Raw genomic sequence first — 22,801 nt, forward strand, 5'->3', positions numbered from 1 at the left:
CAAATAGATACGTGTAATACGAGAAGGTTTTCAATGTGCTGTTAGTTTAAACAATTCGAGCCGTTAAATATTTTTAGTCATATCCAAAAATGTTTAACCTGCTTGGAACATGACGAACTCTAAATCTACTAATACAATGGTCGACGTTTCTTTGGTATCCATATATTGAACACTTCACAACCAAGAGAAACACTTTCATAACTCATAAATACACTTTATAAATATATTTATCCGCAACATTTGTTTTGTCATTGTAACACAACCGATTTAAAACTATTAAACCAATTTCCGTACATTACTCGACTTCGAACGTCTTGCATCCGATACCGCGCGTCACCAACTGTTGCCAACTGTTAAAGAAAAAAAATGTTAACCTATTGTTGGCGCGAATCGAGCATACATTTGAACTCAAAACGCGAACAGCACATGTGACAACCTTCAGTGTGATGCCACTGATTGATAGCCAATTGAAAAAGCGTCGATCATATTTCAAGATTTTTCGTTTGAAAATGATAAAACGCTCGTTTAATTGGCGATCGCTATCGATGCAAATGCAAAATGAGTTAACAAAATTTTCGTTTAAAATAACGGATAAGATTTGATGGTATATTACACGTGAAGGATTCGAACGATGTTCAAAAGAAAGCCGATTTACTGAAACCACGAGCGTACGTAATACCTCAGAGCAGTTACGATAACAATACGTAAAATAACGAAACTCTTTGTGATTCGCGATGTATCGTAGATTATTACCGAGATACTGGTAATTTCACACGACAAATAATGAAATATATACGAACGTGAGTATTTATGTATGTCGACGCCACAAGAATTCGTTTGTACACTGAATACCTCTACCATTATGAAACTTTCGAGAAATGTCGATATCTGATTTTCGCATACGATTTTCTTCCGTAATTGTCGCTACTATCGATCTTCGATTTCTATCTTCTTCGTAGAATAGACTTTTTATATTATGAGTTTAAAATAACGTTTCTAAAATTAATTAAGGAAACCATCGAGAAGCATTAAAAAAAAATATCAAATAATTTATGTTTTTAAGACACTTCGAATAATGATGTAAGGAAAACCGTACCGACTTGTACGTGAAAGTATACGTATCCGACAAAGGAACATTAACCTTTCGATATCTCATAAATACGAAGGAATTTTCTTCGAGGGCGCAAATGTTTCTCATCGTGTTCGAACTAGAGATATGTTCAGTCCGTTAGAAAAACGTGAAAGTGGCGCGAAAAATCAAAATGTGTCAAATTTGCGATTTTTCTTAACTTGTGCAAAGTGTAAAGTATGGAGAATAGGAAATTTCCACTGGAAGTTTTTCGAGGAAGGTTCCTCGTAAAAACGAACACGTATCAAATAAACGTTTTTAATATTTCACGTTTTATCGCAATTTTCATCGAAAACATTCAATGCGAAGACAGTCTTTTTCGTCTCGAAGTTAACATTACTTATTTTATGCGCATCGAATGTTAGGACTGTGTTCGTATTACGATAGTTGTTAGAGGATGACGTTTCTCGGTCGCTAGAAACAGAAAATAATCATAAAAAAAAAAAGATCGAATTTTTCGCAAAGAGAGAGTACACATGTACACGCTTACTGGGAAACATGTATATGTATTTCAAGGCATCTTTATGCAAAATTGATGAATGTTTTACGTGTACTAAAATGTTCCCTTTTAATCCTATTAAGACTTACAAAATATAAGTATTATACTTTACTTGTATATATACATATGTGATAAAAAATATATATATATACACCTGGTTTTTCATGTCATATTTATATTGTGTCCTTGCAATTTCTTAGTAAGAATTTACTAAGAGACGCGGAGGTATTAAATATAACACGTGTATTGTTTATTATAAAACGAACGTATTATATTTTATTTGTTAAATTATTATCAATTAAACTATCAACACTTTTTGAAGAATTATCAGTCTCACGTTATCTTATACACCAACACTGCAAGACATCGTTATAACATGGTCGTGTAATACTTTGGTATTAACGCCATTGTGTTGCCCTACAAAGTTTCCTTAAATTGTGTACAATTAATACACGTAACACTGTTGTGTTACATGTAACTTTTAAAGCCTTTTCTACCCTCCTTTCAATTAATAATTATAACGTATATTTATAAAAATATTTTTTTAAATTACATGTATTCTTGTGTATAAACTTTACTTAGATTTACAAGTTAAAAGCAAATATACATATATTAATAGGAAAGTACATGTAAGCCAGAAATCGATACAATTTATACTATGTATATATATATATAAATATCTCCTGTAAATTATTACTTAAAATTATATTGTTAAATCATTGAGATCATAAAAATATAATTTAATTTTTATGTTTCCTGAAACTGAGTTTCTGTAGATAAAAAAAATAATTTCATTGGATGAAGATGCTGCTTATTATCTTACAAAAAGAATCGATGCAGTTTTAGGTGTTTCATCGCATCGCAATTAACTCTTTAGCTGTAACACGCTCCGATTGAAAAACGATCGATGGAGTGTAGAACTCGAGACAGCATATGAATATGATGTTTACAACTAAAGGGTTAATTCAGAAGCAGCACTGATACTGGATAATGTATTATCGATCCAATTAGGATGAGGATAATTCCTTGGCGGACTCGGTATATTAACAGGCATTCTACTTTGAGTCCTAATGTCGTGGAACATATTCTGGAACTGTTCCGATATAGCAGTACGTAATAGATTTTGAGGTAAATTATTTTCTAAAATGTTAGAGCTATCGTCGATTAAAGTAGATTTTTTCTCATAACTTTGTTTTTTGTGTAATCCTGATGACTTTCGATTTTTAGGTGTATCATTTACACGTGCTTCTTTTTCACGAGTTTTTTCAGAAGGCGAGTTTAAACATTCTGACAAAGACATTTTATCGACGCTCTTAGAATTACGTAAATTATCAGTCTTTTTGTTATTGTGCGTTGTTACGTCTTCGTTTCCCTTGTGACCTTGAAGCAAAATATTATGCACCTAAATTTATTGGAATAATCGTAATATATATATATTGAACATAGTTACCTGATTGGCTAATTTCTGTGCAACCAAGATCTTTGTACGAGGATAAAAGCATAAGCGAAGATTCTCCACCAGGTAAACTAATAAACTCTAAATTAGCGGAATCTTTAGTTTGAGGTTCCTTAATTCTTTTTGTTTCGTTCTTTTCAAAATTTCCGAAATGATTTTCGGTACTAGCCGATGGTTTGTCTGGTTTGTGTAAAAACTTGTTTACATCTCTATTTTTCGATGGTATATGATCCACGGTAGACAAGGAAACATCGGATATATCATGCCAAGAAGTAGGTATATTTGATTCGCGAGAAGAAGTAGAAGTTGGGGATGAACATGCAAGACCTCCGTGAACCAATGAACCTTGCGGATTGATACTTTCTTCGTGAACATACATGTTTAAATTACTTAACTGATCGGTAATTTGGTTTTGCAACTCCCTAAGATACGAGAAAGATACTTATTATACAACCTTATTAAAATAGACTTGAGCTTAAAATTAATCGTAGTCCAACTAACTTGATTGCATTGCGAAGTTCATTCAATAACGAATCCTTGTACGAACACAAAACGGTAAGTTTATCTTTTTCAAGAGTCAAGTATTGCACCTCTAAGTGCCTTTGTCTTGCAAGTTCTATTTGTTCAGCAAGATTTGTTCTCAAATCCGTTATAACTTTTTGGCAGAATTCATGACCCCTAATCTCTTCTTTTAACTCAGTAATTATTTTATCTTTAGCATGAGTTGTTTTCATTGCTTCTTGTACTTCTTGCTTCAATGTTTTTATAGTCGTTTCTAAGTCTAACTGTCTCTCTCGAGCTTCATTCAACATTACAGCTTGTTTATGAACTTGTCTAATATAAAATAGGAAGCATATAACTCTATCTCATAACGATTCCAATGCATGGTCAACTTTTCACTAAAAATACATACCGCTGGAAGCAATCCCGTTCTTCACGCAATGTTTCACACATTGTATTCATTTTTTTACTTGTTTCTTCCAATTGGATTGTAGTTGCTTCTAATCTTGTACGAAGCGTCATGGCCTCTATATCCTGTTATAAGTAACATTGCTTAAGTACATAACATTTTTAATACTAATTCTTTTTACAAATTTCAATAAACATACCACAAATGATGTTTTTCCAGATTCTGCTGGTATCCTAAGCAATGCCTGTTCCATATCAGTAAAAATTTTACTAGCTTTATCATCTTTTATTAAGTGTTCCAATTCCTTCATTAAAAAACCTAATGTACGAACTGGATTGCATGCACCAAATCTATCATCGCTACAATCAAATATTCCACCACATTGTACTCCTCTATCGACAACTAGAATAGAATCCACAGAACTTGGAACAGACGTAGTAGATGGATTTGTAGTACATGGTGTAACTTTGATTTGTTCTTCTATTCTTTTTTGTGAAGCTGATTGTTTGACAGGAATCTCATCCAAGTGTTTGTTCTAAATATAATCAAGAAAGAAAATATTTGTGATTGAGCACCTTATGAATTTTATACATATAAAATAGTAAGTACTAACTTCATGTCTTTGATGACTTTTAGAATTTTTCTTCATTTCTTTAGTCTCAGTTGCATGTTTTAATGGCTTTGCAGCTGGAATTCGACCAGCTAATTGTTGCAGACTTTGCTTTACAGTTGCTCGATTTTGTTCTCTTAAAATTTGACACCAGCCTTGGTGAGAATCACCACTGCTACTGGGTCTTCTTTTCTCCTCTACTGCTTTGTGACTGGTGGGACTGCTGCTAACCATTGTTGATGTACGTTTTCGACCATTTGCTTTCACAGTAACTTCTATCAGAGTATTACAATCATCATATAAAATAATACCTTCTGTAGGTACTTCATGAGAAGGCTATAAAGATATTACACAATTAATGTGATGAAAAATTCATAAACAATCGGGAAAATATCTTAACTGTACATTACCAAATGTTGTTTGCTTTCCACAGTATTTTTTTCAGATCTTGTAGCAACAGTTTTACATGGAGTGTTTGCTTTGCTGCTCATTATGCTAAACCAGTAAAAGAAATGTTTACTCGTTAGATAAATATTTCAATACTTCGACCGATTTTGTATTAAATAAAATTATGGTCAATCTAACCTAACACTTCGTTGAGTTTACATTTATTATAGTATATACATCAGAAAACTTACCGTAATGGTTGTGCTACTTGCCAACATATTTATCCCGGCGCTTACGATGTATCCACCACCTTGCATGTTGAATAATTTACAATAATCATTTTATCGAATTATTTTACGAGAAACTACAAATTCGCAATGGGACACGTGCTTAAAATTAATTTGGAGTTTTCTACTTTCACCTACAATTCAAACAAATCTATTGAAATTTATGTTACCTTGGCAAATAGTTCTCTTTTTCGTTCTTCTAATTTAATACATAAATTAATTATAAATACATACACAAAATAGTACACTTAGGAACAGGTTGTAAACAAACGTATGAAAACTACTTATTATGATGAATAATTTTTGTTATTGTTACATAATTTTATATCTATTTAAATACACTTTTGTTTACTTTTAAATATTTCCACATGAATAACTTATCCTTTGTTCATATTGTCAATCGAAAGAATAGCATGATTATAGTCAAATAGACAAACTTGAAAAGTTACAGTATACCGGCACTAACCTGTAATACCGACACAATCTTGCTAAATTTTATTCTGACTACAATACGAAATAATGAAGGTTACATATTAGTAAAATAAATGTTACATTTAGTAACAGTATTGTATCAACGATAATAATATACTAATAAGAAATACGAACATACGATGATAAGGATATTGTTTAACTTTATTCGTAGATTTGACTTGCACGAGGTAAGTTCGAAAACAGTTCTGTTTTTATATTGTTTCCCACTTTTTCCTTTTATGTTTTCCTACGTTTCGAATGCACTTATTATTTAAATAACGTAGAATAATATGTAAATAAAAAATTTACTTTTGTAGAAACTATGGATTCATCCAAATCAAGCATATTCTACAACAGCCAAAGAGAAGGTTATAAGTAAGATGAAAATAAAATTTTTTCCGGAAGAAAACAGAATTTTAAAAGTAGCAAATGAAAGTAATAAAAGTGAATTAGAGAAGTGAGTAATTTATAAGTTAACCTAATCAATAATAATAATTGAATTCATTAAATTCAATATTTTATCATAATCTGCACTAGATATGTTTACCCATCAATTGCTAAAAAAATAATAGCACAACGCAATACAAATGGACCTTACAAATCGTTGGACGATTTATTTGCAATAGATGGATTTAAGAATAATGCAATATACAAATTTTGTACTTCAATTATCACAAATAATAGTGGAAAACAATCAGATAGGTACACAGTAACACCTGACATTCAAATGAATGAGGTATGGATATATTCATGTAACTTGCTTTAATATACTTTTATGTGAAAGTCACGTAATTTTGTAAACTAATTCAGATACCAAAAACAGTATTAGGAATTCATGTAGGACCTACCTTGATAAGTTGGTTATTAATAAATCACAACTTTGAAGTGTTAGATTGGAACTACAAACATTGGTACGATACCAAACTAAATAATTCACATAGCCTAATCACATTGGTAAATATTATAAGATTTATTTTAAGATTTGAAAATCAACCATAATATTTTGATTGATTTTTATTTTTGTCAAAGGTACCATCTGTCGTTGAAAGAATACCTGCAGCTAGTGTTTATATAATGGAAGATGCTCAGCTCATAAGGAACTCAATAGCTAAAAACATTATACATATTCAACAACAACTATCTGTTTCTATCATGTCTTATCTATCATTGAGAGATAGTATGTACTCTATGTATTATCGTACAAGACATTAACCATAGTTGGCAATTGAAATATTAATTTTGTAAATTTGACTTCATTAGGAAAAAACCAAATTGCATCACCTCTGAATAGTATATTTATATTACATCCCAATACAACAGCACGTCATTTTAATCTTCTTCTTGGTTCAGAAGTTGTGGCAACAGAGTATGTTGTAAAAATTAACAATACCAACTGTACTCTTAAGATGAATAGCACAGAATCAATGAATTTATACTTAAACTATGATATATTAGACAGATATATGGAAGGAAACAGCGAGGAACAGGAGCAAATGAGATGGTCTCTTTTGAAGTGTATAACCTTTTTACGCTTAATCGCGATTAGAAATAATTTTAAAGAAGTATGGAAAGACAAGCAAAACGAAGAAACAATAGAAAATTATTACTATAAATAAGAAAATATTAAAAAATTAATTATGTAATTATTAAATGAAGCAATAAATTGAACGAGATATTGTTTACAATACAATAGTTTCATTTGATGGAAACCTACTCGGGGAAAAAAGCGGGAAGGGGGATTACATTCAGAGTAATACATTGGATGTGTACAGATCCATTCATTTATTATATATTAATTTTCATTATACTATCTATTCATAGTACACTGTACGTCTAATGTTTCTCGCTTCTCGAATACGAACTCGCGTCGGGTAAATAAACAAATAAGTAACGTTTCTTCATAATGGTAACAGTAAACATTGTATTCGTAGAAATACATGTACCATTATGAGCAATTTGAGTAAGTATACGAGAGCAAGACGTCAGAGTAGTGACTTTTTCGTGAACATAGTCAACGAATTTGTACGACCAACTAAAAGTACAGGTTTGACAATATTGATGTGCCAAAACTTTTAACGTCAAATTAGGTATGCTCGTCAAAAAGAGAGTAACACCGGTACTTAATCCGGCAGTGATGCTGTGTAAGAAGCATGTAGTAGCTACGTACCATTGTCTAATCGAGTATGGGTAAACACACCGTGTAGTTCTCCATTGTATATATCTGATATTCGCTTCAGTACAATCACATTGAATTCTGTCGATAGCACCTTCACATGGCAACAATTTTTAATGAAAAAAAAAAAAAGAGATCGATGTTCATTGGTTCAATGTAGAAAATTAACGGATAAATATTCCTGGTACTTGTTAAATTTAATTGCGTGTGCCTACACTCGTGCGTGCTTTAGACTCGTCTCTCAGTTTAATTAGTAACATTAACAAATAGGAACGAATTGGTAACCGATTAAGCCTATATCCTCTTATATATCTGTACTTGAAAGAACAATTCATATAATGTAACAATTGATTTTCAATTTCCATATTCATCTAGAGAAAAAAAAGAGTCTCATACGCCAGTTGTTAAGTTACAGATCCGGTTACCACACGATTATCCAATCGCGTATAATCGCATATAATTATCTGTATGAATCGAACAACAGAAGTATCAACTAGTGCACCTTTCCACTTTCATCGCCAATGGACTACAGATCGCTAAACTGTCGTCGGCATGACAGTGCGCGCTATACAATAAATTATATGATTGCACGCGTCACTTTCTATAATGTTACTTCGCAATCGCATCGCTGCCAGGTTAACGCAATTTATAATTATTAAAGTAATACCCGATCAGACCAGCTGGAAACGAGTCTCGACATATATGTATATATATAACGACATATCTAATATATAATTCTGTGTATATATAATATATCTATATGTATATATACGTATGTGCACGTCTGTTTTACGCTACAACACATCGTGAAACGGAAAAAACGTTAAGTACGTTACAATAATTACTATCTTCTTTTTTTTTGTTTGTTTGTTTCTTTATAGTTCACAAACATTTTTGTAACTCGAGAGAGACATCCTTACGTAAGCGTATACGTGTATAAAATCTATCCAGCTTAAAACGTACATCTCTCGTGGACCTCGCACCGGAGCGATATCACCAGCTCGCTCGGACTTGCAATAACGATGCGACTTGAGCATCAACAAATATAACAGGGACAGAAGTGTGACAATCTCGAGAATATTATTGTTGCGATTATGAAAATACGGCTGTTTTGCTCGGTGGACACGCAAAATAGTCGATACGATTACAACATTAAATGATTCGATATTACAGGGGTATCTCGAAATATATGGCAAAATTCACCGAAAGAAAGAATAAATTGTTCCTCGCTTGAAAATAAGTCGACTTATTTAAACAACAAGAATAACTCAAATCTTCTTTTAGCGATTGTACCACGCAGGGACGCTCTGCATGTTAGTAAACTTAAATCGTCTATGTTTCACGGCTATAACCGCGCAGTTACTCTACTCGATCGCAATTCCTCTCGCATAATACACAAAGCATTCAAATAATTTGCTCGCGAAAGAACGGATTGCAGTCATAGGCAGAAAACGTATAAACGTTAGAATGCTGGTAAATACTCAAAGCCGCTCGGAATAATTTTGCTACACGGCCTATCATCTCGCTGACGGACACGTTATTGGAATTATCTTGTATTTTTCTTTTTGAACTTCCGCGTGCGACAAAGATTAGCAACATTTTATTGGAACAATAAATGACGAATAAAAGTTCTGTTTTTCAAAGAATTTAACAATAATTTGACTTTAACTTTTATAGAACATACAACCAATGGAAAATTGATCATCTTTTATTCGTTATACGAAATTTGTTATCTAGATGAGCAGTTTGCCCATCTTCGGCGTACGGCGGTTCTCATCACTTGCCGAGTCATTCGACAAAGTCGACGGTCACGTCTTTGAGAACTTTTTCAACCATTCGATACCCTGATAATATTACAATAATATGACTTATTTTATTTAGCGCGTCATCGGATCGTAGACAGCCTCTCTGCAAATTGTACCGGTGCAATTCCATTAACACAGGACGGTCAACGAATTTTGACCGTCGGTCTCATGCACGCATTCTTTTACAAAGTCGCATCGTCGCGGTATCTAAGCCCTCAGCAAAGGACAAACATTTCTCACGCGTTAAATTTACGTTACGTATCTGAAGCCAGCTTCTTTGTATCAATTCCGTTTCACCCGATAGCCTTCTTTCCATGGTAATTTGCGGGGCATTGAACTCGCGCCGTGATCCTTCTCTGCTGCTTCAGACTTCACGGTACGCAAAACGAGAATGCCGATGGATATTTTATCGGTTATATCGCGATTAACATTCTGAGACTTACATACACACGAATATCTGTTAAACATTCATTAGACGAGTAGAACAATTCTTCGCTTAGTTAGCTTCGAATCGAAGGACCTAACGGGTCGACGCAACATACGAAAACAGGACTTTTTTCACTCGTTCTGGTTTCAATATACAAAATATTGTTAATTCCCCTGGCCTGCATGCGACACGCTATTCGATAGCGAACGAACCTTCCGTGGAACGTCGCGGTACAACATCGCTGTCAAATTAAGCAAGAACGTAACGAATCGTTGTTCCAATCGCATTAACATGTTTGTTAACCGAAAGGAATATTCCTCGTTTCAGTTACGGAAATACGAGTGCGATAATTATAAGATGATCGATAAATAGGCGTGACAGTTGCATTGTGTGCAGAATTGGGCGCTATTGGGATAATTTCAAATAAATTTTTATCTAGATAAAGCTCTCCGCTCAAATAAAGGACTCTCGAGAAAACGTTAATCGTTACTCAAATAATTTTCTCCTAATTCTTGTCTTTTTGGGCTACACAGAAGTCACATACATAGCGAAGAAATATTTATTAAACGGTTATTTAAATAACAAATAGTATTTGATTCAAGACCCACTTTAATAACAGACTTTCATCCAGATCAAACTTTATTCGTGACTCGTCAATAGAAGTTTCCTCTAGAAAGAGCTTCATTCGTTATCTAGATAAAAATATGCCTCATTTTAATCGTATGAGACTTTCATGCGATGATGTCGGACGATTGTCGATACGCAATCGAGCTGATCGCTTATATTGCTTCGCTTAAAGCATCGGAAACTTGGAGAGAATTTCACTCTCGGGACATTTTCTCTATCACGGAGCGTATTTTGATCTGTTGACGTACCTCCAGACTATATACTTGGTACAGAGTTTTTGCACGCGTAACAAATTACACAGGTTGGATAAATTGTTTAGTCGCTCAAGATCACATCTCCCAGGATAAATTTCATCAAGCAAAAAATGTAAACAACTAGTTACCCATTTCGGTTTAAATAAAAATTTGAATTATAACAAAGTAATGACTTTGCAACAAACAAAAATTTCATCATATATATATACACTCAAATAAAACACTACACGTTAGTTTTATTCTCTTTCGTTAGTTCAAAACCACGAAGAAATAGTACATAGCGACGAGGGTTAGCCAAATGATATGGTGGAGATGGTCTTGAGCGATCAATATCTTTCGCCCTCGCTGCGATCACGCGAGCAATAGCGAATTTACCATTGTCTAAATACAGAGACAGTCGAGACGCTACAGACTCTATATTTTCAGTTATTTTATATACTGTTGTTCACTTCGATACACTTGAGGTTTGCCTAACACGGTACACGATCGTTTTAGATAAACGATTACAAAGAAAATCGAGACAGAGGTAAGAGTAATAGCACGAGGGAAATAGTTGCAAACTCCGTTGCTCTTTTATAAGGTATTGGTCCGACGCTAAGAGACTGTTTCACTTAGACAGCCATCGTGCGTGCCGGCGTTATAACAGCGCGGTCTTTTAATGGAACGGACATTGATATCGATACACGTGGAAAACAGAAATTGCGTACGAAGAACCCGATGGGTTCCGGTGGTGCACTTTGAGCGCGTCAATCAAAGCGTCGATTTCAGAAATCTAATCAGGGTATAGGTGATGCCTCACGAGTGCATCGATATGATCCTGACAATTTATTCACGCATGAAATTAGTCTTTCTCGGAGCGTTAGCCGCAGCGGGTCTCGGAATATTCGCAAACACTTTCAGCGAGGTGAGAGCAAATATCGATTAGGTGATACGTCGATATTGCCTTTCTCTTATAGCGATTTGCGTTAAATTGTGATAGTCGACGCTTCAGAAGCATATAATTGGCCGCGCAACCCATCAAACTGACTTGGTACACGTTTACTTAGCCAGAAATATTCTTCGCGTCATTCTGGACTAGACTGATAAGAACGAGTCGCGATCTCGTGGACTCGGAGCAGACCACCGACGTGTCCGCGAATTTACATGATCGCCGTTCTCGTTCGGAAGCAAATGAGAAAAGGAACCCTCCGGCACGGTAAAGCGTACGTCCTATAATTACGCGAGATTCATTCGCATAGCTTCAGCGAATTAGTTATTTTACCGGCGATTACTTTCAATGATGATGACACGAAACGTACAACCGTTCGGACGAAAATTTCCTGACAACGGTTCATGCAAATCAAGTAATAAATTACTGGCTCGGTCGTCACGCACACTCACACACACGAAGGGCAACACGCAGCACATGTAGAAGAAACTACACGCTTGATTAAAGATACATACAGTACAACTTGAATTGGGTCAACTCTACTTAAGCGTTTACATTTAATTTATCGAATCTTGGCTCCGCACAGATGAGTACTTTGCCTAAATATACTTTTCAATTCGGTGTGCGAGAATAATCTTCCGCCATATATATATCGCGTATCTTCTCTTAATTGCCCGATTCTTCTATTAGACATTAACGATCAAGTCACTCGAGTCGCCGATCGGAACTCCTAGTCGCCCTTAACGATGCAATCAACAGTCAACAATAATCGATCAACCCTATCTTTGGAATGGTTCGATTCCACGATAATCAAGGGTTCTCCTTGTCTTCTTTATCTTTCGGTTATCTGGAAGCTGTCGTAACAAGAAACATCTTTTTGCGTACATAGACCTACGTGAAAGGAATGAAATACTCTGCCGAAAATAATATCACAGCCTGGAGATGCGGCGGAAGACTAAGAACCACGGCTGAAACTTCGCTGAATCCGAGAACGATTAACTAAAAAGGAAAGATGGCACGATCACCAGAATTCGAAACAGGAATTTCCGGCAATGTTAAACATAGCAATCGTTCGTTGCTGCATTCTTACGAACGCGTGAATGCAACGTAGGTATTTCAAAGCGTACGATACGTGTATACTCATCTATAAACAAAAATTCGTGAAAACAAAGTTGTTATGCGTCGACAACGGTGGCCTCGTAAAATGATCGACGACGCAACTTTTGCTAGTAAATACCATGCATCATTAATGCTTTTCGTGTCAGCAAAGAACAGGAAATATTTCGTACACTTTGATCAGTTAAAAAGTTATCAACAATAATTTTAAATTCGACTAAAAAAAAAATGTAATTATTAAGAGAACCAAATATCCGTCTATATGTAATATAATGTTGGTTTGTTTTTTCGCAAACGAAGTAATTAAAAAATGTTTAGTCCAACATGTAAAACACGACGGTTTTTTAAAATATTTCTAAAGTCGTGAAGATATTTCCCCTCCGTATCGTTGGTAAAACCCTGATGCTATTCTTGTCATAGTTTTCGTACAGTATACATATACTAGTCTCCTTATCCTTTCCCCGTGATTGTGATATTATTTAGAAAGCTTATCGCTTATAATTGAGTTTCAGTCGCACAGTAAATACATAGTTTCGTAGTAATAAAAATTACATCCGACTGGTCGGCGCGATTGTCGCGAAAGAAACACGACAATCTTACGCGGCCACGAAGAGTGACTAGCATACGCACTTGTTCGCACAACGTTCAAATTAGTTTGAAACCACCTTTCTTCTTTTTCTTTATCACGATGCTAGACGTATATCATACATGTATAACGTGTATCATACACGTGTAACAAAAATAGGTTCATAGGTTCTTTTGGTCGATTCTGTTACCAGGATTCACCGATAAGACACACATGAACGTATCGGAGACCAGAGTGCTCGCCCCATTTCAATCCCAGTGCCGCGTGTAGTTCGAATCAATATATTTCGTACAGTATCAGTGAGTATAAAGATCTCAGTACTACTCAGATGGATAAAAATTACAAAGGAATTAGAAAAATGTCGCTTTTGCTTGTTTCTTTTTTTCACGCGTCCGCGATAATCATCGTATCCTGCGAAAGATATGACCGCGCACTCGAGTCTGCATTAAGAAGAGGCTTTTATTTCTCATTACTTTTTTCTGGCGATAGTACCACACTTTTGAAGATGGTTCGTTTACGAAACAGCACGGTAGATGTAGATGCTGGAAACGACGAATAACACATTGTGGTGATAGAGTACTACTCTTGAACGTATTTAATCAAAAAATGCACTATTCTTTGATTGAAAATGTATAGCGATGTGCGCTACAGCAAGCGTCTCTATTTCAAATTGTAACAAATGATGATAGATGATAACAAATATAAATAATACAGAAATATAATGATTCAACGCAATGTGTTGTGCGTGTCTATAAACAATTAAATGAACGGATGTTGTATTGTGCGCTACATAAATATATGTATACGTCTCGTAATACTTTCTCGTTAACGCAAAAAGCAAATCGTAAAATTAGGAACATGGGAATTAGGAAAATTATCCTGTTAAAGTTATGATAGAAGAAGTGCTTTCTTCTCAGGCATTATTATGTAAATATTAGACGGAACGTGTGACATTTGAAACAATATACTCTCTTACGTTTTCTCCATTAAAAATGGTATCATAGATACTAGTAATTGCTCTAACTTGCCTGTCGTGCTCTCTGCCCTTTGTATTTAATTTAATTCTCCTAGCATAGCGTTATAGCTATGATTTCATCGTAGAAACACACACCGAACGTCAGGATCTCGAAATGTGTATTTCCGTTCTTATCTTTTAGTACAACTAAATTTATATTTTCGTAATAAGTTAGCAATAAAAACTCTCCTTCAACATCACGAAGAAAATCATAATGTAAGATACACCATTGGTATCTCAATTTTTGTCTTGACCAGAAAGATCATCGAAGCACTTGTACCAATTTATTTTATTGATATTTGCGTTAAAGCGGAATAATGCTCTCGAACTGTCGAGTATAAGAATAGAGTACCATAAAACGTACATTATTTGAAAACTGCACGAGTCTGTCGATACGTTGCATCATCCGAGTATATTTTTTTTTCTTTTTTTTTGAGAATACTATTTTGTTACTCAGATTACTATCTTGTATACGATCGAGCACATGACAAGATAGGGTAATATTTCACGATCTGATGCAGTCTTAGAGAGTTCAGTGCCGTTATGCGAATACGAATAGTCGAGAGAAGCCTATACAAGTTTTCTTTTTTTATCCGTCAGTGTGTGTCATAGGTACAAACTTGGTAACTATTAACGACGATCCTTACTAGTACACGTCTAAGTGAACAGTCATTACGAAAGTCGACTTGAGATGATAACTTGAAACACGCGGATGAGATTCATATAAGTGGGTGGTACAAGTTTTTGTGTTCATCTTACATTACTGTACGAAAGCCGTGTCTTTAGTACAGCAGTGCATCGTATCACTACTTATGGACAGTTCATCGGATATCGGTAACGTTAGCTTTGCTGCCAAAGATTTTGACTAGCTGATCCTCGTAATCGTCGATATTACGCTTCATGAGTTCCATACAAGGCCCAAGTAAGCGTTCGAAAGCTTCAACGTCCAGAACTGAAAAAATAATTTTTCAATATCATGTGTCACAAAACTGCGTTTCATCAATTGCACATATACACAGTCATCCACACACTTGGGATACTAATTTCTCATTATTTTTTTCTTCAAAAAACCAAAGCCAGTTAACCGAAGGAATTTAAGCAAGGTCTGCAAGGCCAGAATCTTCTTCAAAAGACAACTCTCTCGATACATTTTGTCTACTTTGATACAGAACACGGGTTTCCAAAAATAGAATTTTTCTTTTCCGTTTGTTAACGAACATATGTTTGGCAGTAACCTAATACCGTGTACAGGAACATATTGAAAGAGTACTCACAGGCCAGCTTTACGTCGCCTACAGCGTAGGCCGAAGCAGCGCGAGGTTTATGTGTCACGAGCGCCAACTCGCCCAAGTACCCACCAGCAGGGACTCTATTAATCTGCAGTAGCAAATAGAATACCAAATGACATTTATACAATTGACAGTGTAATTAGTCCGCTAGTCTCTTAACACGCACGGTAGTAGTAGCAGACTCGTCGTACCAAGCAATGGACGTCAACGTACCTCTATCTCGCGACCGTAGTCTCCGAGTATAGTAATCCTAACGACGCCGTCTTCGACGAAGTACATCCCGTCGGCAGTATCGCCCTGCCTGATTATCTGTTCACCGGCCGAATACTGTTTTGGTACTAGGGCGTCCGCCAAGTTCATGCGCTCGTAAGGCTAAAGAGAAATAACGTTTAATCGTCGAGTAATAATCGCATTAACTCATGAACCGTTTCAACTTCTTCAGGTTTTAGCATCTTCTTGTCACGATATTGTCGTGTTAAATATTTACTATACTATACTTTAAATAGTTTGTACATATACCCAAAAATGCTAGAGATATTTAGGTAATCCTATTTACGCAGTCCATTCTGTATATATCCTGCATAATACCGTATTACTATATTGCGCAAATCAAACAAGGGATTGCAAATCATTAGTGTATAAAATAACAGGGATGAACATGCATTTAATCCTCAATTTGCGAGAATTAAATGCACGATTTTGACTCCGATAAATAAGGTAGATGAAATATACGATAAATATACCATTGTAGAAAACTGCTAATACGAATCAAATCCGGTTCAACATTTCTGGCGATTAAACGTCTTTGGATCTCGCCCAAAGTTCATCAACGGCCTAAGAATGGAGTACAGAAAGTTTTAGGTAAACGATAGCTATAGCTAGTCAAGTACAACGCTTTCAAATGTTGGCCGACCCCGTCTTTCCAATTGATTCTAACTCGCACGACTGAGACTTTGGAGTCGACCATTATATTCCTATAAAAAGCTATTTCCATCGGTCTTACCTCCAGAGACTTGAGCATCGGGACTTTGTTGATGAGGTCCTCGTACATCTTACGCTTCTTGTAGGCGGATTTCAAAAGAATACGTCGGAAAGTTTGCCTGTCCATGGCCCACAATGTACCGCACGTGACGGCCTTTATAGTGGCCGCTCTGGGCATTTTGTACAGAAGAGCGAGCTCTCCAAAAGCACCGCGGTTATCGTACATGTGTATCATGGATTCAACGCCCGTCTGCGAATCTTTGACGTACACCTCGAACTTTCCCCTGAAAGAGCAGTGAAACAAAGACTAGCGATCCACTTTTCGGTTCATCGAATAAGGTACAATTGTCTCACTGGAAGTTGTTTCGAACGCCAACTTCTCTCGATAATTTTTAACGATAAAAATAAAAAGCATCGCAGACATTTACTAATTCGAAATAAAATATTAGTAAACAGTAATGTATTTTAAACTACGATCACGATGTAAAATGTAATATTACCTCTCGATGACGTAGAAATTGTCACCGTCGTCACCTTGTCGAATAATGAATTCTCCCGGCTGTACGGTTTTCTCGAACATCGCGTCCAGCACGTCCGCCATTTGTTCCTGCGAAAAGAATTCGTGCGATGCTCGTGTACGCGTGCCGTGAATATCTTAAGACTAGGTATCTACTGTCTTCCAGCGTTCAAGGACACCGACAACAATCGTCACAATTCCAGCGAAATTTCAAAAAGGGAACAGTAAGTGCACTCTTACGTAAACTTAAGTGTCTGTTACATTAATTAGTTTCGAAAGAATCCGTTCGGAGTTATTAGGAACGCGTGGAAATCGAGCCAAGGATGAACGATGTCGTAAGAGGACTTCCTCAGGGTTGCAGACCTCGATTCACGAGAATTTAGGAATTTCAGAGTAGGTCTAGGCATATTTCTAAATTTCTTCCGAGGATATACAATTATTAAATTATCGAATTAATATGAAAACTGTACGCGTTATTATTTATTATAAAGAGGTCGAGCCCTTCGGGTATATCGAGATACGAATACAGTGTACAAAAGGAAAAGAAGAAAAAATAAAAAGTGAAGATCGCGTTACGGACAATAAAATATTAAAAATAACGCGAGAGGCGTGGTGACGATAATTGGAGGTTTATATCTGTATCAAGTTAGTTTGGCTCTCTTGGATAGGTCTCCCTCTGAAACTGAATCCCAATTGAGTAGATTACACGTATTCACTGGCATTTCCAAGAGTTGGCGCAAACTCTGGTCGATCTGTATTTTCGTTTCAATTACGAGCAGAGCGGAGTACGTACTATGTTTAACTTACCTCGTCTAGGGCCCGAAACAGAAAATTATTCTTAACACTGTCGCTGAGCCTCTGCCGTTGCTCGTCGCTCTTCGGATGCACCATCTGCAAACGATGAATATCAACGTTAGTATCAAAGAAGACCTAAGCAATTACTTATTCGGCCAATAAATTGCGCATGACGAATTATGCGTATCCGAGGGTGTGTGGTTAAGAACTAAACATACTTTAATTTAAATTCCAATTCTTGTTCTGTATTTGTGAAAATATGAATTTGCATATACGTCCACGGTCTATTAATAAAAGTTCCAATCACGATCAATACCATCACGAATAATGATACTTTGTAGCATAAATTATAATACGTAATGCAGATTAAATAATAATACACAACAAACACGATGGATGATACGCGTAATGTAAATAACGAACAATACGAATAGCATGTGTGGCAAATGACCCGCATAACGAATAATACGAGAATGAATAATCAACAACGCAAACAATCATCCGAATAACAGGAATCTGAAAATATCACGAGGAATTATGATCGTCGCGTGGCACGCGTCGATATTATAAATTAATTGCAGCGTAATCGATCGAAAACCTCAGGCCTGAACACATCTCCGTTATATAAAAAGAAAGGGTTTCCCATTAGATACACGTGAATAGATTATACAGCACGGTAAGTTTAAAAAAATAAAGAAGAAAAATCGAACTCCTTTACGATCTTACGTTCCGTTTATCGCCAACCTCCACACGTACACCTACACTACGAAAAGCAAATCATAATTTCGAATTACGAGATGGGCGAAACCGGAGATTAAACGACACCGTAAAACCTCTGTAATCGATTACGTAGGAAACCGATTGTATCAAAGAATTGTTACGACTCAGCCTACAGATGTTACGAATCGCGATCTGCTTTTTTTAGAAATCCAAGGCAGGGATAAACAAAACTGGTCGAATTTCGTTTCACGTTCTATGACCTTTCCGTTCGACGCAGTCGTGCTTAAAGACGATAATCAGTCTTCTTTTGTTTCCATTGCGGTTTTTTCGCCACGCTCTGCCTCTCGTAAGATGATACTAGTTTAGCAAGTACATCTTTATTGCTCCCAACAGATCTTTTTAAAAGTTTTACGTAAACGAATGGCACGTGTACCTTAGTACATATCTTCTAACTTGTTCGGATAAAGTCTGGTACAATTTAAGTTCGAAAGGGAATTGAAACGATCACAAAAGTCGAGCTGGTGGACCTTTAACTCTAGTTGCTCGTCTTTTCGAGCAACAGTTACTGAAAACGTCTCTTGCTGACCTACAACTTACGTTACGCGTTCTTGTTCTCGGAACAGGGATCTCAATTGATTCATCTACATCTTAATCTACATCTACATCATAATATTCAATGCTAGTCGAACGCATCGTAATTAACATCTTGAACCGCGCAAAGTTACTCGATGCATACGCGGTACATAATAACGTAACCCTGGATCGTAGGAAACTCTTGCTTGACTCGATGAATTTCGGGTACAGAGTATTTAATTGAATATCGATCGCTGTGCGCAGCCTCGATAAACGTGAGCACGTAAAAAATCGAAAATTATAACGAAAGTGTGTTTTCAAGGCTTCGTCCTCCTATTTACGTTGATAAATTGTGTTCATCGTTAAACGACACGGGGTAGTCTATCGGAAATAGACGCGAGATTGTAACGCTGCGGTTAAAAATACGAGACAAAAGTTAGATCGGTTTTTTTTTTGCAAAGTAGGGGGTGCGACCCTTGCGGAAGGCAGACCTTATAATCGAAACGAAGCGCAGAGAAAACTTGTACCGTAAAAGAAGATGTATACAACTTACATATGTTTTTTCTCGGTAAAGTAAACGAGGTTATTAAAGTTTCTGTAAGTGGCACAACTAATCTTTCCTTTGCGAGGTTAAGGATGCACGTATATCGAAATTGAATATAATTTACCCATATCGTGTCCGTATCGTACCCATACCCTGATCCCTTTGGAAAACCATATGGCTGGCGAAAGAAAGAATATGTTCATAGTATTCTCCCCCGCATCGTCGCGACTATCTCCGACGGCAATGAATTTAATCAGATGGTCGGTTTCTGACAGTACACCGTATAGGTTTTGTCGTTGCTCTTCCGATCAGTTTTAACGGCTCAAGTTCCCGATAATCGAGATCGACGTTGCTTTTGAAATGCTTTCGAGCAGTACGATCCCGATCCCACGAGCCTTACCCGTGTATCTCCTCTCTCTATCTCTCTAATTCACAAACACACTCACGTGCGCGTATGTATATTACACATATGTAAGTCACGTCGGTAGCAGGTTATCGAACACGCGCTCTGACGTCACAAAGGTACATCGTTCGCATCGTCGAGCAAAGTAAATCATCCCGTTTCGTCACCCGCGCAGCCTGAATACGGTGGTGTTTCGATAGGGAAGGATAAAAATGTTATTTTCTATGTTTCACGTATGCACGCGCCGACCTATTCGACGTACGTGTATTCGGATGATAAAACTTGGGCCCCCAGAGGCAACGTTTTCTAGAACCGCTGTTATTATTTAAAGGAATCATACGCCATCAATATTTAGCTCTTACACGTAGTGGCACGACTAGCAATTTCAAAGATATAGAGCAACATTTTTTATATTTGTATCTGTAAGTAGAATGTTTTTTAAGACTTCTTTTATACATTGTAAATAGTAATTCTGCCGCAAGGGTGGTATCTGCCCTGATGGTGCTACTGCTTATACACCTACCGGAAAATAAAAGGATTTTCTTTGATCCCTTCGCGATTCAAACGTATTTAACGTGAAGGGATAACGTATGTCGGCGTGTTTTTCCGAATCGTTGGTGTTCTCAATGTCAGAGACACGATTCTCGCCCCCTCTGTGACCGATTAAATTGCATCAATCGATTATCGATTTGATACACGCAGCTTTCGTTCGAAGATGTTACTGACAACATGATTCCTCGCGTAACGGAACTAAAATCGAAGTACTCACGATAATAAATGTATGGGTATTGCAAAGGATTGATGAGCGTTGAACGCAAAGATGTTGATAATCGAAACAAGTACTCGTCAACGTTACCTTAGCTCCATCGTCTTCCTCGTCTTCCTCAGGATTGTACGCTTCCGTAAAGATACTCTTCCTCCTCGTCGCGAACCTTCCGAGCGGCGGTTCTGTAACGAGCGAAATAACCTTGAGTACGTCATTTAAATCACTCGCGATCGCAACGTGTTTCCTTTTTCGTTAAATAATTTCCGAGGATCTATCAAGGTCCAACGATTTATCAACCTGGCAATAATAAACAGAGCGATATTGTAAATAGAGCATATGCAAAGTGTTCAAACAACGATGAATAATTTATAAGAAATACGCGTATAATCGAGAGGAAAGAATCGTACCGATATCCATCGATGCGCGTGTATGGAAATTTGTTCACGAAACCGTGAGGATCGCTGACACCGGTCGAATTTCACAATGACAAACGAAAGGGTCGAATTTCAAAATCGACGCGATAACACCGACGGTGGGCTAAAAACTAAGCGGCAGGTTGCACGTATCGCTCGGTTGCGAGAGGAATACTCGACGCGATGGGAAGTCGCATCTCGAATGAAAATTCACTCGCTCACCTTCATCGACAGACTCGTCCGGCGTAGAGGAGCAGGTCTGCGCAGTGAGATGAATCAACTGAGTCTGACGGCTTTCCCGAAGTTGCGTGAAAAAACCTATCGCATACTCGATGATATCCACCGGTTGCTCCAGCAAATAGCTGATCGTGAACTCCAACAGAATGTCACGCAGCTCGTCTGGCACCGTGATCTTGCCAGCGTTGCGTTGACAACTCATTTTTCTCCCACCGAAACGATCTTCGTCGACACGTTACAATGGCATACGCCGGTAACTAACGGTCCGGCCGATGAATCGCGAGCTGGTCTATTATCACCACTCGGTCTAATCAACCCACAACTCGATGTGTCACTTGTCAAAACGTCCAAAAATTTCTGTCACGTACTTACTGCGCTCGCGAGGCCAGGAGAACGTAAGCCCCACACGTAACGTTCGCTCTTCGTGCTGGGCTACACTCTCGGCGAAGCTTGAAAGCTATCCGGTCTCACTGAACCGCTTTGCCCGTTTCGTCACCAATTTTCAACGATTTTTTTTCTATCCGACACAACATAAAGCTGCGCGAACAATACGACAGACCGAATCGAGGGGATGCGACTCGGTCGCAAAGATGGCGACTATTTCACGGCGCGGGTCTTGACATTAACAGAGGGATCGTGTTGAACATTTAACTGGCGAACTGTAGCCAAATCGAGCACTATTGGACGACCTCGATAATGCGGATCGTAGACCAATAGTGAACTTTACGCAGTCGTTGCACAACACTACTACTTTGGCGGAAATGCACACAACCATTCAACCAATGAAACTATTGCTCTTTGATGCAACGTTATCTATATCGGTCCTCTTATTGGCTGACGAACCGTTCAAATTCCGACATAATTCGTGTACATACGAAATTAA

The 22,801-nt window shown here is 36.9% G+C and overlaps 3 protein-coding genes across 12 annotated transcripts; 1 reads left to right on the forward strand and 2 right to left on the reverse strand.

Moving 5' to 3' along the window:
- Nucleotides 1-1,373: 1,373 nt before the first annotated feature.
- Nucleotides 1,374-5,871, reverse strand: LOC128877334 (uncharacterized). Of its 7 annotated transcripts, none has more exons than XM_054124559.1 (9): nt 5,745-5,871; nt 5,243-5,301; nt 5,015-5,099; nt 4,608-4,940; nt 4,194-4,529; nt 3,998-4,119; nt 3,586-3,918; nt 3,079-3,506; nt 1,374-3,008 (listed from the first exon to the last, which is right to left on the reverse strand). In XM_054124559.1, exons 3-9 carry the CDS (start codon nt 5,093-5,095, stop codon nt 2,581-2,583), a joined length of 2,061 nt encoding a protein of 686 aa, XP_053980534.1. In that variant the 5' UTR covers nt 5,096-5,099; nt 5,243-5,301; nt 5,745-5,871; the 3' UTR covers nt 1,374-2,580. The 7 variants fall into 7 exon arrangements, with proteins under 7 accessions (XP_053980534.1, XP_053980531.1, XP_053980532.1 ...); XM_054124556.1 differs by lacking the exon at nt 5,745-5,871 and adding an exon at nt 5,513-5,738 and having other exon boundaries at nt 5,243-5,412; XM_054124557.1 differs by lacking the exon at nt 5,745-5,871 and adding an exon at nt 5,449-5,738.
- LOC128877338 (uncharacterized) lies at nt 5,751-10,504 on the forward strand. 2 transcript variants are annotated; one of them, XM_054124567.1, is made up of 7 exons: nt 5,751-5,937; nt 6,067-6,206; nt 6,287-6,485; nt 6,560-6,703; nt 6,779-6,926; nt 7,010-7,115; nt 7,205-10,504. In XM_054124567.1, the coding sequence occupies exons 1-7, from the start codon at nt 5,890-5,892 to the stop codon at nt 7,293-7,295; spliced, it is 876 nt and encodes a 291-aa protein (XP_053980542.1). In that variant the 5' UTR covers nt 5,751-5,889; the 3' UTR covers nt 7,296-10,504. The 2 variants fall into 2 exon arrangements, with proteins under 2 accessions (XP_053980542.1, XP_053980541.1); XM_054124566.1 differs by having other exon boundaries at nt 7,010-10,504.
- On the reverse strand, nt 7,517-22,779 carry LOC128877336 (cAMP-dependent protein kinase type II regulatory subunit). 3 transcript variants are annotated; one of them, XM_054124564.1, is made up of 9 exons: nt 22,291-22,779; nt 21,904-22,225; nt 21,359-21,450; nt 18,275-18,358; nt 17,451-17,557; nt 16,973-17,234; nt 16,183-16,341; nt 15,955-16,057; nt 7,517-15,632 (listed from the first exon to the last, which is right to left on the reverse strand). In XM_054124564.1, the coding sequence occupies exons 2-9, from the start codon at nt 22,118-22,120 to the stop codon at nt 15,502-15,504; spliced, it is 1,155 nt and encodes a 384-aa protein (XP_053980539.1). In that variant the 5' UTR covers nt 22,121-22,225; nt 22,291-22,779; the 3' UTR covers nt 7,517-15,501. The 3 variants fall into 3 exon arrangements, with proteins under 3 accessions (XP_053980539.1, XP_053980538.1, XP_053980540.1); XM_054124563.1 differs by having other exon boundaries at nt 21,904-22,779; XM_054124565.1 differs by lacking the exons at nt 21,904-22,225; nt 22,291-22,779 and adding an exon at nt 21,676-21,870.
- Nucleotides 22,780-22,801: the final 22 nt, after the last annotated feature.

This window comes from Hylaeus volcanicus, chromosome 5, assembly GCF_026283585.1.
Source record: "Hylaeus volcanicus isolate JK05 chromosome 5, UHH_iyHylVolc1.0_haploid, whole genome shotgun sequence".
Lineage (NCBI taxonomy): Eukaryota > Metazoa > Arthropoda > Insecta > Hymenoptera > Colletidae > Hylaeus > Hylaeus volcanicus.

What these genes read in the sequence shown, in the direction of transcription:
- LOC128877334 (XM_054124559.1), bottom strand. Translation starts at nt 5,095, where the DNA reads ATGAGCAGCAAAGCAAACACTCCATGTAAAACTGTTGCTACAAGATCT. An exon ending in TGGAAAGCAAACAACATTTG is followed by an intron (nt 4,941 to 5,014) that starts GTAATGTACAGT and finishes ATATCTTTATAG; the next exon opens with CCTTCTCATGAAGTACCTAC. An exon ending in CACAGAAATTAGCCAATCAG is followed by an intron (nt 3,009 to 3,078) that starts GTAACTATGTTC and finishes TTTTGCTTCAAG; the next exon opens with GTCACAAGGGAAACGAAGAC.
- LOC128877338 (XM_054124566.1), top strand. Translation starts at nt 5,890, where the DNA reads ATGATAAGGATATTGTTTAACTTTATTCGTAGATTTGACTTGCACGAG. An exon ending in GTAGATTTGACTTGCACGAG is followed by an intron (nt 5,938 to 6,066) that starts GTAAGTTCGAAA and finishes TTACTTTTGTAG; the next exon opens with AAACTATGGATTCATCCAAA. An exon ending in TTATCTATCATTGAGAGATA is followed by an intron (nt 6,927 to 7,009) that starts GTATGTACTCTA and finishes TGACTTCATTAG; the next exon opens with GAAAAAACCAAATTGCATCA.
- LOC128877336 (XM_054124564.1), bottom strand. Translation starts at nt 22,120, where the DNA reads ATGAGTTGTCAACGCAACGCTGGCAAGATCACGGTGCCAGACGAGCTG. An exon ending in GGACGAGTCTGTCGATGAAG is followed by an intron (nt 21,451 to 21,903) that starts GTGAGCGAGTGA and finishes CGCTCGTTACAG; the next exon opens with AACCGCCGCTCGGAAGGTTC. An exon ending in ACTACGGTCGCGAGATAGAG is followed by an intron (nt 16,058 to 16,182) that starts GTACGTTGACGT and finishes TTGCTACTGCAG; the next exon opens with ATTAATAGAGTCCCTGCTGG.